The 12,924-nt window shown below is 44.5% G+C and overlaps 1 protein-coding gene across 1 annotated transcript in view; it reads right to left on the bottom strand.

Moving 5' to 3' along the window:
• Positions 1-12,924, bottom strand: part of Dpy19l1 (dpy-19 like C-mannosyltransferase 1) — a 74,770-nt gene that overhangs the window by 53,811 nt on the left and 8,035 nt on the right. Inside the window, exons 2-5 of the mRNA XM_010612884.1 lie at positions 6,801-6,825; positions 6,127-6,214; positions 2,619-2,756; positions 191-311 (exon numbers count right to left, since the gene is read on the bottom strand). Of these exons, the coding sequence (XP_010611186.1) occupies positions 191-311; positions 2,619-2,756; positions 6,127-6,214; positions 6,801-6,825 (372 nt within the window). The remainder of the gene's footprint in view (positions 1-190; positions 312-2,618; positions 2,757-6,126; positions 6,215-6,800; positions 6,826-12,924) is intronic.

Genomic DNA, 12,924 nt, shown 5'->3' with positions numbered 1-12,924 from the left:
TCCCCTCCCTCCCCTCCCTGCCACCTGAGTTCTCCAGCACAGGCCGTGACCCCAGGGTCACAGGCAAAGCCTGCTTTGCGTGGCCCCAACTTCAGACATGCAGGACACGGCACAGTCAAATGTGACCATGTCTCCCACCAGTTTGGGTCACACTGCACAGCTATGAGGCAGCGCTCCAGAAGCGACGCACCTTCGCAGCTTTCGACAGGACTGAGTCCCTCTCCTCTGGTAACTGTCCAACAGGTCTTGGTCTGAACACCAATGAAGTCCATTGTTTTGATGTAAATCCGGTACCAGCTGGACAAGATTACCTATTATTAAGGAAACAGATGCATCGTGAGAAAGATACCGTGCTAAAGAATTTTCATTACTAGAATATTCTGGAGACGTTTTCATAATCTTCAAATTTTCCTTTCCTGTGTCAACCACCTGGCTGCCTTTTTATCTCATTACACGAGACTCAGCTGCTACAGAGATTCTTCACTGCTCACCCACAGTAAAAATAAAATACAGTATAAATTTGTAAGATGCACGTTTTCAAAAGCTACCAAACTCTACCAAGGGATGTAAATGAAGATATGAACAGAAATACTGTGTCTACTTGAAGAGACCTAATTCTTCCAGGTATAAATCCACCTTCAAATTAGTTCATAAGCATTAAACTATCCTAATCAAAGTATCAAGAGTCTAAAATTTATCTAGAAGAAAACTAAAGGTGACAACTCATCAAAATACATCCTAACAAATGCTAAAATGAATTCCTTAAAATAATCACGACAGTGTGGTACCGATGGAGGACCAATGAGAACGAGGCTGGCCAGCAGCAGACCCCGCCCTGTGGAGGCTCCAGGCCAGGCTGGCACTTGGGCAAGCTGCACCAGCAGGGGCCCTGCAAGGCCAGAAAGAGCTGCACAGGCTGTGGGGGCCCTGCTGTCAGGCGGACAGCTCCACAGTGACCCCAGCAGCGGGACAGGAGGCTCTGCGGACGCCCAGCCTCCAGCCTCCTGCCTCCTCCTCCTCCTCCTTCCTCCCTCAAACGTGAGCCCGAGCCCCTCCCCACAAGGCAGGCAAGCCCGCACCGCAGGCCCCATCCACCTCCGGGACCTGCCCAGGCAATACTGAGCGCCCGCCTGCCAGTGTGCAAGTGCAGTGACGTGCACACAAAGCCACCAGACAGCGGAGAGCGGATGGACCACTCTCAGTGTTGGGTTACAGAGACCAGTTTTTAAAATCTCAAGTTTCAATTCCTGTCCCACACTATGAGCAAAATGAATTCCAAATAAATTTAAAAAGCAAATATAAAAAATTAATTAGGATTATAAGGAATGAAGATTTTTACATATATGTATAAACAAGAACATGTAAATTACAAGACTCAGATACAATATTTCTACTGCAAAAATATATATACATAGGTAAATGGCAAACAGGAAACTAAAGAAAATGTTTTAATGTCACAGCATAATACTGACATGCTGTAAATAATCAGCTTTTACAAAATTCTAACAGAAATATATGCAGAGGACATGAGCAAGTAATTACTTTTAAAAGTGAAAATGCATTATATTAATATAGCACTGAAATGTGTGTGTGTGTGTGTGTGTGTGTGTATATATATATATATATATATATATATGTATATATATGATATATGTATATGAGCGAAAAAAATACAATGAGTAATTACAGTTTCTTTATCAAACCTACAAGGATGCAGATAAGATTTCCATTAGCCCACAGGGAAGGCATTTTGGCAATGTGTCCAAATCATTAAAGTATATATTCTGCTGAATGAAATGGATCCAGATCAACAAATTTTTAGTTTAAAACAAGGATGTGGCTAAGGATTTAGCTTCAAGGATCTTCACCGCAACTTTACTTAGAAAAAAGACTGAAAACAATCAGATTTTCCACAAAAGCTGGGCTAAACAGCCAAGGGCAGACCACACACAACAGCAGAGATGACCAGGAAGACAGTCATGAATGTTCCTAGATGACGAATGACCACAGAAACGATCTGCACCTTGGGGTGGCACTCCAGTGACGTCACTGTCACTCTGCCTACGGCTGCACACAGTGCTCAAAAGCACGCGTCTGCATGAACCCCTGAACCTAGTGGCCAAACTCCTCCGCCTGGTGAGGGCCTAGAGGGCAGCTGAGGCAGAGCCACGAGAGTCCTCTGGCGCCACGGAACGCTAAGCGGGGACACAAGGCCCAGGCTGAGCCAAATAAACACAGGGAGGGTACTATGAGCCGAAACACACAGCTGGCGTCACAGCCTCCCTCCCTCTGCTCTTGCACACCCACCCAAGGCCACTCAGGAAAGAGGGGCCTCAGACAGGGCAGTGTGAGGCAGGCCAGGATGACAGCCCTCGCTGACATGGCAAACACGGCAGGGCCAGGAGTGGCGGGCACCCAGACAGTGTTCCCACGGTTCGACCAAGGCTCTCAAAACCTCCAACAAGATGCACTCCATATCCCTCCCCAAGATACACATTTTCCTTTAAAAACTGAAATGAAACTTAAGATGCTTAATTAGATCTGAGATTGAAAATCAGCATTTAGTACAAAAAGAGTTATGATAAAGCAAAACATCACAGCTGGAGAAAGTAATTTACCTCAGGGTATAGGTTGAACCTTTTCAATGTGTTAATGACCAGGGGGTATTCTGTCAGTTTATCATTCATAATCATCCACACTCCATTCAGAAACGAGGGGGCTTCCACGATGGTCTTGAAGTAAGAATAATACAGTCCCTGAAATAAGGATATGCTCCAGTTATAATAAAAGGGACATAATGCCTTCACTTAGCTTTATGAACACTTAAAATACACATTTTTTAAAATAAAAAAAAAGAGCACTCAAGCAAGCAATAGCTACAACTATTTTCACAGGTTTCTGATCACTGATGAATTCTTAGGCTGCAAAAAGGCACATATTTCAGAATAACCTTGTCTTAATTGAAATAAGTACAAACTAGCTTTAAGTACAGTGTCAACATTTCGAATGCATATTTACATAAAATTCAGTCTATTTCATCAAGAAAATTCTAACACTCGTGCTAATGTAAATATTATAAAAGCTTATCTTATGAAGAGTGGTTTAAGGAACTAAAATTTACCATGAACTAAGCAGTCTTCCCAAGCCAAAAACACGTCCTCCTAGCTGCTTACTTGAATGCAAAAAATGCCATCAATCATCTTTCCTCCAGATTTATATGCAAGTATGCAAATACCCTGAACGCTGCATATTGATGTGCTACATATAAATTTCTTTCAGAAATAATTGTATAGATCATTCTCCTCCATCAGCTCAGCATGACACCCTGTGGGACCTCAGGTGGGGAGCAGTGCTATTCTGAAGGAGAGGCTGCTGCTCATCCCGACACCTCCTCTGGAAAGACAGCAAGGGAGTGACACGTGGGACAAAGACCATGGAGGCTGGAGCCACACAGGGAGAAGCGTAAAGGGCACTGGAAGGACAGACAAACAGGACACAAGTGCCACTTCTATCCGGTGGAACCTGGCCCTGCCCCACCAGCTGTGGCCAAACTCTTTAGAATTAAAAATACAGACACAATTGCCTCCCCAGGCATTTACTGGAAATAAAGGGTCAGGACACTACAAGGCATTAGCTCTCATCACTCATAACACTAGTCAAACTGTATTTCCTCCCACTTGGAGCTGAACTGCGTCTGCCAAACTTTCAGGCCCACCCGAACCTGGGAATTCGACCCGATCCAGAATCGAGGTCCTCTCAGACATAATCAAATGAAGATGGGGCAAGCCAGATCAAGGTGGACTCAGGCCCACAGAGAGCAGCACATGGGAGCCGGCCACATAGCAACAGGCAGAGGGGTGGATGACACAGCCACGGGCCCAGACAGCCAGGCGGGCAGCACTGGGCAGAGGCAGGGCAGGGTCTCTCCTCCCGCCTGGCACTAGGCACCCCATCAAAGCCTTCATTTCAGCTCTGACCCTGGAACTGAAGGAAAATAACTTCTGCTGGTTTGGGCCTCCTAATTTGGTGACTTTATTATGTCAGCCCTGGGAAACTACCAGACTTACCCAGTTTTGTAGGTTTGATTTTGTAAGCATATAAATGTCATGTGTATTAACAAAGCGAAATACATCAATTATTAAATATTTTAAAAAATAAAGAGTAAGCCTGGTGTGGTGGTGCACACCCGCAATCTGAGGCTAACCCAGGAGGCTCCCTGTGAGTTAGTTTGAGGCCTGCCTGGGCTACATAGTGAGTTCAAGGTCAGCTTGAACTGCATAGGGAGGCTGGGTCTCTAAAAACAAAAACAAAAAACCAAATTTACCAAGATGGAAGATTTCAAGTGACCTTAAAGCAATTTTACTATACAACTCCAGGGGAATATGTACTAAGGTAAAAATAAACCACAAGAAAACCTTACATTAGTTTTGGTAATTTGATTTTTAATAGTCACTCTGGCAATTTTATCCCTAAAATAATGAGTAATTTGAAACCAAGATTCTCTAGACTAAAAAGATATAAATTTTTTATCAAGTAAAAAAAAAAATCCTGAATATAAACTTTAAAATGGGAACATAAATTCATGAGTTATTTTCTGTATCAAGAAAGTGTTTCCTAATTACATTCACTGAAACGCCTGGGTGAGATTGCGGCCCTGGGGCAGTGTACATCTGTGGACCGAGACTTCTCACCCCTCTCTCACCGCCAGCAGCAGTGGGGGCCTGGGAACCTGGGGGCAGCCAGGCCAGAGAGCAAAGCTCAGAGGTGTAGAACACCCAGGAAAACACCGCCAGGCTCTCACTGCCCTACACGGCAGCATTTGCAGGCCAGGTTGAAACCCATCAGATCAGAGCAAGAGCCCAAAGGAGGGACTCCACTGTTCATGGACAGAAGGTGCTAGAAAACTAACCCATGTTTTTAGAAAATGGTAAATACAAAGACTCGTGTGTGTCCCTGTTACCTGATGAAGTGTACCTCAGAGAAACCAAATGTACTATGGGAAAGTCCTTCCTTACAGTTATACGAGGACAGGAAAACAATGGAGTAGATGAGCACCATCCAGCAATCCCAATCGAACTCCTGCGGCCAGGCTCTGAGGAGGGCTCAGCACTCACTCCCTAACCTCGCCACCCAAATTTAACATCTCAGAAAGATAGACAACTGGGCCTGGTTTGCTGTGGTATGAGGCAAAAAGAGGTCAGAGCACCCTCCAGGCAGAGTGGCACATGCCTGTAATCCCAGCACTCTGAAAGCCTGAGGCAGGAAGATCACAAGTTCAAGCCCAGCCCCAGCAATTCAGTGACTTAGGTAGACCCTGTCTGAAAACAATATCCTATACGCAGGGCTAGGTCCCGAGATCAATTTCAACTATCAAAAAAAAAAAGGTGAATAGCTCCACAGAGAAGCATTCCTACTAGAAAAAAAAAAAAAAAAGGCGGTTATCAAAATTCTAATCTACCAATTTTCAGGAAACTTGGGACAGATAAATTAAGGCTAGCGATGTAGTTCGGTGGTACAGCACCCACCTAGCAAGTTCAAGGTCCTGAGTTCGATTCCTGGTATAAAAAAAAGGGGGGAAAAGGCCTCTTAAAAAAACAGCATCATTTAATGTAGACAACTCTACATTAGTGTAGACAAATGTCCTGGGTTCCTTAATGAATAGATGACAGCAAAACAAAACAACAACAAAAAAGTGGAAAAAGGGAAGAGAAATCTACAGATTAGACTTAAGAGATACGTCAACTACACGCAATGTGTAGCCTGGATCCTGGTCCAACTACATGATGTTTCAAAGTACTTGCAGGTTCAGTCAAGCGATGGTTTGTATTTGGTGACGTTAAGACACCGTTCACTGTCTTCAAGTGTGACAATGGCACCATGACTAACAACTAACCAGTCTTGTGTTCCAAGACACGATGACTGTGTTCACACATGAAATGCCGTCTCGAGCTCCCTGAAGAGACACAGGGCAGTGGTGATGGGGACAGTGTGCCTTCGCCCACTGCTTAAGCTGAAGGTGGTAGAGGGCCTCCACCCTCTCTACCTCGGAATAACTTTCCACAATAAAAAGCTTAAACGTCCCAGATTCCTAAAAGTACTGCAATAAAACACTGCAGGGTAACTAACCATTTCGGTGCGAAAAGCCATCTCCCTTTCCAGAGTAGAGAGGTGAGAAAAGTGACGGTCATTTTCAAAGAGGTGAGTTATGTGGCTCCTGGAAAACAAAGCAACAGCGCCGAGATTTACACATCCTATTAAAGCAAAGATAAAAACATCTATTAATTTGTAGATGATACTGTAATAAAGCTGGTACAACAGTACATATATTTGCTTTCCACTCATTATGTTTTAATTTTTATTAAAATTTCTCTCCACAAGAAACATTCAAATGAGATTTTAAAATTAGAAAGGGCCAGAATAACATTTTAATAAAATACAATGAACGTATAGCTTTAACTATAAATGTCACAGGGTTACCATTTCAGAAATGCCTGATTAATGAAATTCATATGTCTTCCTATCCAGAATATTAAAAAACTTAATCTTCCTCTCAACATGAACACTATTAATGTTAACTGAAGTAGTTTCAAATACAGCCTTAATAATAAGCCTATTTTTCATTAAAAATTTTATTATTCTAACCCTCATTTATCAATTTAACTTTTTCAGACTATTGTGCTACATGTAATACATATCCATATTTACTACAGTAAAATTGTTCCTTTAAATATATAGGAAATAGTTTTGGAAAGTTATAAACATTTGCATAAAATATACCATTAGAGAAAAAGGTATCTTACCAGTGCAACACGGCTGCAAAGGCAGCTGGAAGAAAAAAGAAATTTAAATTACCAAGTTAGCATGAAGAAACATTTTCAACTTACAGAAGCACATCTCAAAGACAAGCTTGCCAGAGGCTGGGATGTGAAAATGCTGGACCAAGTGAGAAAAAATATCGACTCTTGAAAGAAGCCAGGGGCTAAGCTCACAATAGCAGAGGCCAACAATGAATGTACTGTGCTGTATACCTAAGAAGTACCAATAAACTCAATGAGAGAAATATCAGCAGACAGGCTGATCACAGACGAGGGCATCCACGGGCAACTCCCACTCACTCACTCATTCTGCAAACTCCCTGAGCCCCACCATTTGCCAGATACCACAGAGGAACCTTCAGACGGAAGCCACCACAAACGGAACCAAGAAAAGAGGGCCCATCGGTAAGAGCGTGGGCAAGAGGACATACACGAAAGAGCGGAGTGCAACCTTTTCTAAACTACTACAATCTAAATTTATATGATAAACTTAACTCCTGCTTTTAAACAAACACAAAGTGCAGGGAGTAAAGGAGAGAAAAAAAAGAAAAGGTAAGCAATGGAAAATAGTTAACAATAAGATCATCTCACTTGAAAATCAACAGTTTGCTTTCTACCTGTGTACAAACATATCAAGATGAATCCAGAAAATGCCATTTGATTTTCTTATATCACAAGATACATCTCATTACTAGATTCTAATTAACAACTCCTAATGAATCAAACCATGGAAATATTCTTGGCAACGTAAATCAGAAAGCTCAGACCTCACTGCTTTATTTTCAAAGTAGTATTTACGTTTTTATTTACAAATTCATTTTGCTTTGCAGATTGTGACAGCTACGAAAGGCAGCTATTCTTTCTAGATCATCAAAGTTGCAAATGATTAACTTTGTCACAGGACTTTTATAAGCTATATTATGATTCTCTCAAATTTTATTTCTTTGAAAAAAGTGTATTTGCTTACCCCCTTTCTGGTTTCTACCTTTAAAGCTTTCCCTCACCCTGATAAAACTTGGGCTTTATGATTTTCGTGATTCAACTATTATTTTCTGAATAAACCATTTTTCACTGAATGACTAACTGTAAATGACACCTTTATCCTACTAAGAACATGTCACACATACTTCTATAACCCTTTTGAAATTAGAATTTCATTAATGAATCCAGGAAAAATCTACATGACACAGCTGCTGCATCCATAAAATGGTATATACCTCAATTATCTGAATTGCTTTTCAGCTGTCCTTGAGAAAATGCCTGTCAGCATCTTATGGCAATGCTTATCTACAATGCTTGGGACCAGAAGTGTTTCAAATTTCAAATTTTTTTAATGTTCGGATATTTGCACGTGTAGAATGAGACGCCTAGAAGAGGGAGCCGCACGAAGGCTCACACTGGGCAGACGCGGCACGCAGGGGAGCACGCATATCTTCAGCGGTCCCTCAGGCAGCACCAGCGTGGGTTCTTCACTCGTGACACCGCTTCAGCACTCAGTTTCAGACACTGAAGCACTCCAGATCCCGGATTCAGGATGCCAGATATGCATGCTTAAGTGATTCGTTTAACAATCTTTAGGACGAGATCCATAGGCTTTTTGTTTTTATAACTATTGGATATACACCTTGGAAGAGTATTTATTTTGTAATATATATATATTTGGCTCTATACTCAATTTTTTTTCCCAGTACCGGGGATCATACTCAGGGCCTTGCACTTGCCAGACAGGCGCTGTGCTTGTGAGCTACATCCCCAGCCCTCGTATACAAAATTATTAACTCAACTAGTTAATCATCGATCCTTCATTTGACAACATTAGTAAGTTATAATCTTGCTTCTGTTTCTTCTTCCTGTTTGATGCTGACAATGACAATGGGACCAAACTTCAGGAATACTAAGTACCTCTGGAGAATGAGAGCACTGAAGAGCAGCTCGTTTCCTGCCACACCACTGTTAGCCCTGACTTCACCTCTCCCGACCTTCAGTGGTCCTCGGCGTCTCTCAGGAGACAAAGGGATGTCGCTGGGGGCTCTGGTGCCTGAACTCCTTCATTGGTCTCCTTCAGCACCAGTATTCTCAACAGAGACTCCTTGGTGATCCTGGCCTGGGTATCGCACCTGGTCGGTCTCCAGAGTCCATTTAGAACGTGCTCCAGCTCTGAATCCCTTCGTGCCTTTCCACGCAGCCTCCCTGGTAACACCTGAATGCTTTCTACACAGCAAAACTTGGACAACGCTGCACCTACACTGCCTCAGGGGATCTTTGCCACTGTCCTGCCCATGAGGAGGGGGTGGTGGCACAGGGGTCCCTAGCGGTTGAGTCACTTGCTCAAGGGCCCAGAGCAGGAGAGAACGGAGGAACCCCAGGAACTCTGTCCAGAGACCTGCACTTAGGGCCTCTGCACCTTATGAGAAATTCAAAGTTTAAATAATTTAAAAAGCAAAATAAGAGATGGACAATAGGAAACAGAGACCAGATCATTTACAAATGGGAAGGGGAGCCGGAGACAGGAGGACAAGGAGAGAATAAAAGTCCAGATGTGTTAAGGTAAATACACCTTCCCCGCAAGACAGGTAATGATTAGTACTGCACACGTGTACTGATAATGACTATCACATGCCCAGCCATAACCTAGCATTAAAAAAGTATTCGGAAAAAGAACAGAGTGGAAGGAAGAGCCTCCTGACCATAAGGAATCCCAACTCCTCCTCTTGCTTTATTTTAAACATAAAAGAAAAACTGCAATTCATCCACTAATACAGTCAGTATATAATATAGAGGCTATTAATTCTTACATAAAAGTATTATGATTATTAAAATTGAATTACATTATTATATTTAAAATTGAAGTACATTATATTTGTATGTGTCATTTGAAAATTGAAATTTCCAGGGAAATGCTGTCTTGTGGACCATGAAATTTAAGAATAAAGTTATTAAGGGGCAAACATCTGAAAGCATTCCTAGAGCTTTTCTTGCCTTCAATAAAGAATATTTTAAATTACCTTCTCTAAATTCATTCTGGTAATTTTCCACCCTTTCTATATTTTTGGCAAGTGTAACCAAACAGCTAATCCATTTTTTCACACTAACACCCATGCCTTATTTTGTATTCTAGTCAAGTATGTTTTAATTTAAAAAATAAAACATTAAATTTTTTTAAAAGTGTAAATTTCAAAAAAATTCACACTTGTTCTATAAGAAAAAGGAATTCAAAGGAAGATGTGCTATGTAACACAACTCAAGGGACCACACTCCTTAGGCCTGAGAGTTCTAAAAGGCTCTCATACTTTGGGGGAGCATGCAGACTACCTACAAGCCCAGCCCGAATCGGGCAGCCTGGGACACCGCACCGACTCTTTCTGACTGAAGAAACTGCACAGAGAGTGTCGCAGTTCATCACTGTGCAGAGATTTTAGAGGACCCCTCACCGAGCGTCACTCTTCCCCTCTGGTCAGAGCCTTGTTCGAACAAAATCCTGCCCTAACGCCAAGGAGAAACAGCTCCCCTGAGCTGAACTACAGCTGCGGTCAGTGCCTGGCAGGTTTGCCCAGTCAGTGTGCACTGCTTGGTACAGCACAGATGGGGAGGGCAGAGTCGCCCCGAACAATGTCCACGTAGTAAACATCATGGGAAAACACACTGACAGACACTTGCAAGCATGTAACACGCATGCACACACACACACACACGTGCGCACGCACACCACTCCTGCACACAGACTGTTCAAAGCCTCAACCTTCGGCCCCATCAGATCTCCCATGGTGGGTGCAGGGGTCGAGCATGCACACTGACTCATGACAAGGTCTGCACCAGGATCCAGCCCAGCCTGGGCCCCAGCTCACACTCCCTCTGATGACCTCGTTCCAGCCACAGCTCCTGAGCCAGCATGGGGAACAGCCCAGCAGCATGCCAGGGTCCCCAGCCCTCCCAAGTCTGTAAGATCGAGGCAGGAGACAGAATGGCAGCTAAGCCACACTGCCGGTCCTCAGGCCCCAGCCCCATCCCTGTGGCCCCCAGACAGCAGGGCTGAGGTGCCTTCCCGGGGACAGCAGGGAACACACCTGAGGGGCTACCCTCCTGAGACTTCCCAGCTGAGGCCAATGCTGCTCCAGTGTGAGGCCCACTGTCCTCTCTGCCTTCTTCCCAAGGTGTAAGGCAGGAACCAAGAAGCCAGAGCAGCACCCCACTCACCCTGCAGGCCACTTGGCCACAGCTGCAGCCACACCTCCCCTTACACATACACAGAAGAACATTCACAAAGCACCTTGGAAGACTTCACTTCCACACTCTGCGAGGCTTTAATCCCATTTCACAAAGAAAGGCTGTTCTTCCCCAGAGGCCACAGCTGTTTGAGGGCAGGACTTCCCAAGACCCAGCACCATCCCAAAGCAGTGCCGTGGGCACTGAAGCCTCCTGACAGCAGGCACACGAAGACAGGTAGGAAGACAGCCTGTTCCTAAACAGGGGCTCTTATTAAAACATTCTAAAGAGCCTGGGCTTCATTTATGACAATAAAAGAAGCTAAAGGTATCCCTTAAATCCGCTGGGACAAGGTTTCCAAGTGAACCTCATTAGGTTTTAGGCTCGGCCCCTTCTCATCCACAGCTCTTACTGTTCTAAGGGTCTACACCGAGTTTAGGTTTCCTCACTGCTCAAGGGCTCCCTGCTCCTGAGGCCAAGTCAGCTGCTCCCCTGCCCTGTGTGGCCTGACACATGGAGCCCCTCGGGCCTGCTTCAGCCAATCCCCACCACACACCATCTCCTAGAATCCCCACTGCTCAGACTCCATGCCCTATTCCTGCCAGAGAAACCTGTAACTCATCCATCAGAGTGAAGAGAAGTCAAGTGTGACGTTCTGCACAGCTGCCCTCGCTGGGAGGCCCTGACAGCATGTCACACACACGCCAGCTTCCGGTCACCCATGCCCGCTTCCTCTGCCACCGCTCCAGGGCCTGGAGCCTGGGTCTGAGCTTAATTCATCTCCACACAACCTCCCGCACAGCATGCCTGCCGGTCACCTCGCTGAGCCATGCAGACGGACTCAGCTAAAATTCTAAGCTTGTCAAGACAGTATCTAGGGCTGGGGATTTAGCTCAGTGATTCTGGTGCCCGCCTCACAAGCACAAGGACCTGAGTTCGATCCCTGGTACCAAAAAAAAAAAAAAAAAAAAAAAATGACAGTATCTGAACAATCCAAATTACCTGAAGAGTTAGAACTACACGAATATATAAATTATGTCTCTAATCTGTGGTACCTAGAAAACAAAGCCCAGTTTCTGCGGAGTAAACTAAAACAGGAAAAGACATCCTCAGGAATCCAGTTTGAGAAAGAAAACAGCCGCAGCCCACAGACAGATCCTTCCATTCTGGTGGTGCCTAGTTTTTTTTTTTTTTTTTTTTTTTATGTGGGTCACAAAAGCCAACAAGTATCAAAATGCCTACCTAGTAGGCACACATGTTTTTGTAGAAATCAAAAACACTCAAGAAATTGCCAGGGTCTTTGCCCTTAGAGGTTAATCTTTGAGAGATAAGATTTAACTCCATAAAATAGTGAGATTAAAATCACACTCAACACTAAGCAGATGACACAAATGTCAAGAACTGTAAGAAATCCTAGAGGACAGGTCAGCAGTGACCTCAGCACGCAGATGGGGCAGGGCTGAAGACACACAGTGATACAACCCAGCTGGGGAGCCAAGGTGGACAGCCAGAAGACAGGTAAGGGCTGGGGATGTAGCTCAGCAGTGCGGCCACTGCCTCACAAGTGCAAGGTCCTGAGTTCAATCCCCAGTACAAAAAAAAAAAAGCCACACAGAAGACAGGTAAATGTGGCCGGACACAGCTCAATCCAACAGGACAGGAGGGCTTCCATCCCTGATACTGATGATAGGGTGCATGAGATCTGACAATGACGAGCTCGCACAGGCTGAGGCCCCGTTCCTGCACCAGCTGGCACTCGGCTGCACGACCAGAGGGGAGAGCAGTGGGACAGCTCTCACCCGCGACTCATGGCAGTGCCTCGGGTAGGTGAGCCAGAGTCCCCTGGCCGGCAGCCTCTCGGCTTTGTGCAGCCGCCTGGTTGCCCCACCAAGCCACGCACCCCGCC

This window comes from Fukomys damarensis, unplaced genomic scaffold (assembly GCF_012274545.1).
Source record: "Fukomys damarensis isolate Sample0158 unplaced genomic scaffold, DMR_v1.0_HiC HiC_scaffold_7, whole genome shotgun sequence".
NCBI classification, from domain to species: Eukaryota; Metazoa; Chordata; class Mammalia; order Rodentia; family Bathyergidae; genus Fukomys; species Fukomys damarensis.
Note: the sequence above shows the minus strand (reverse complement) of the source record. Positions and strands in the feature narration are given on the sequence as shown.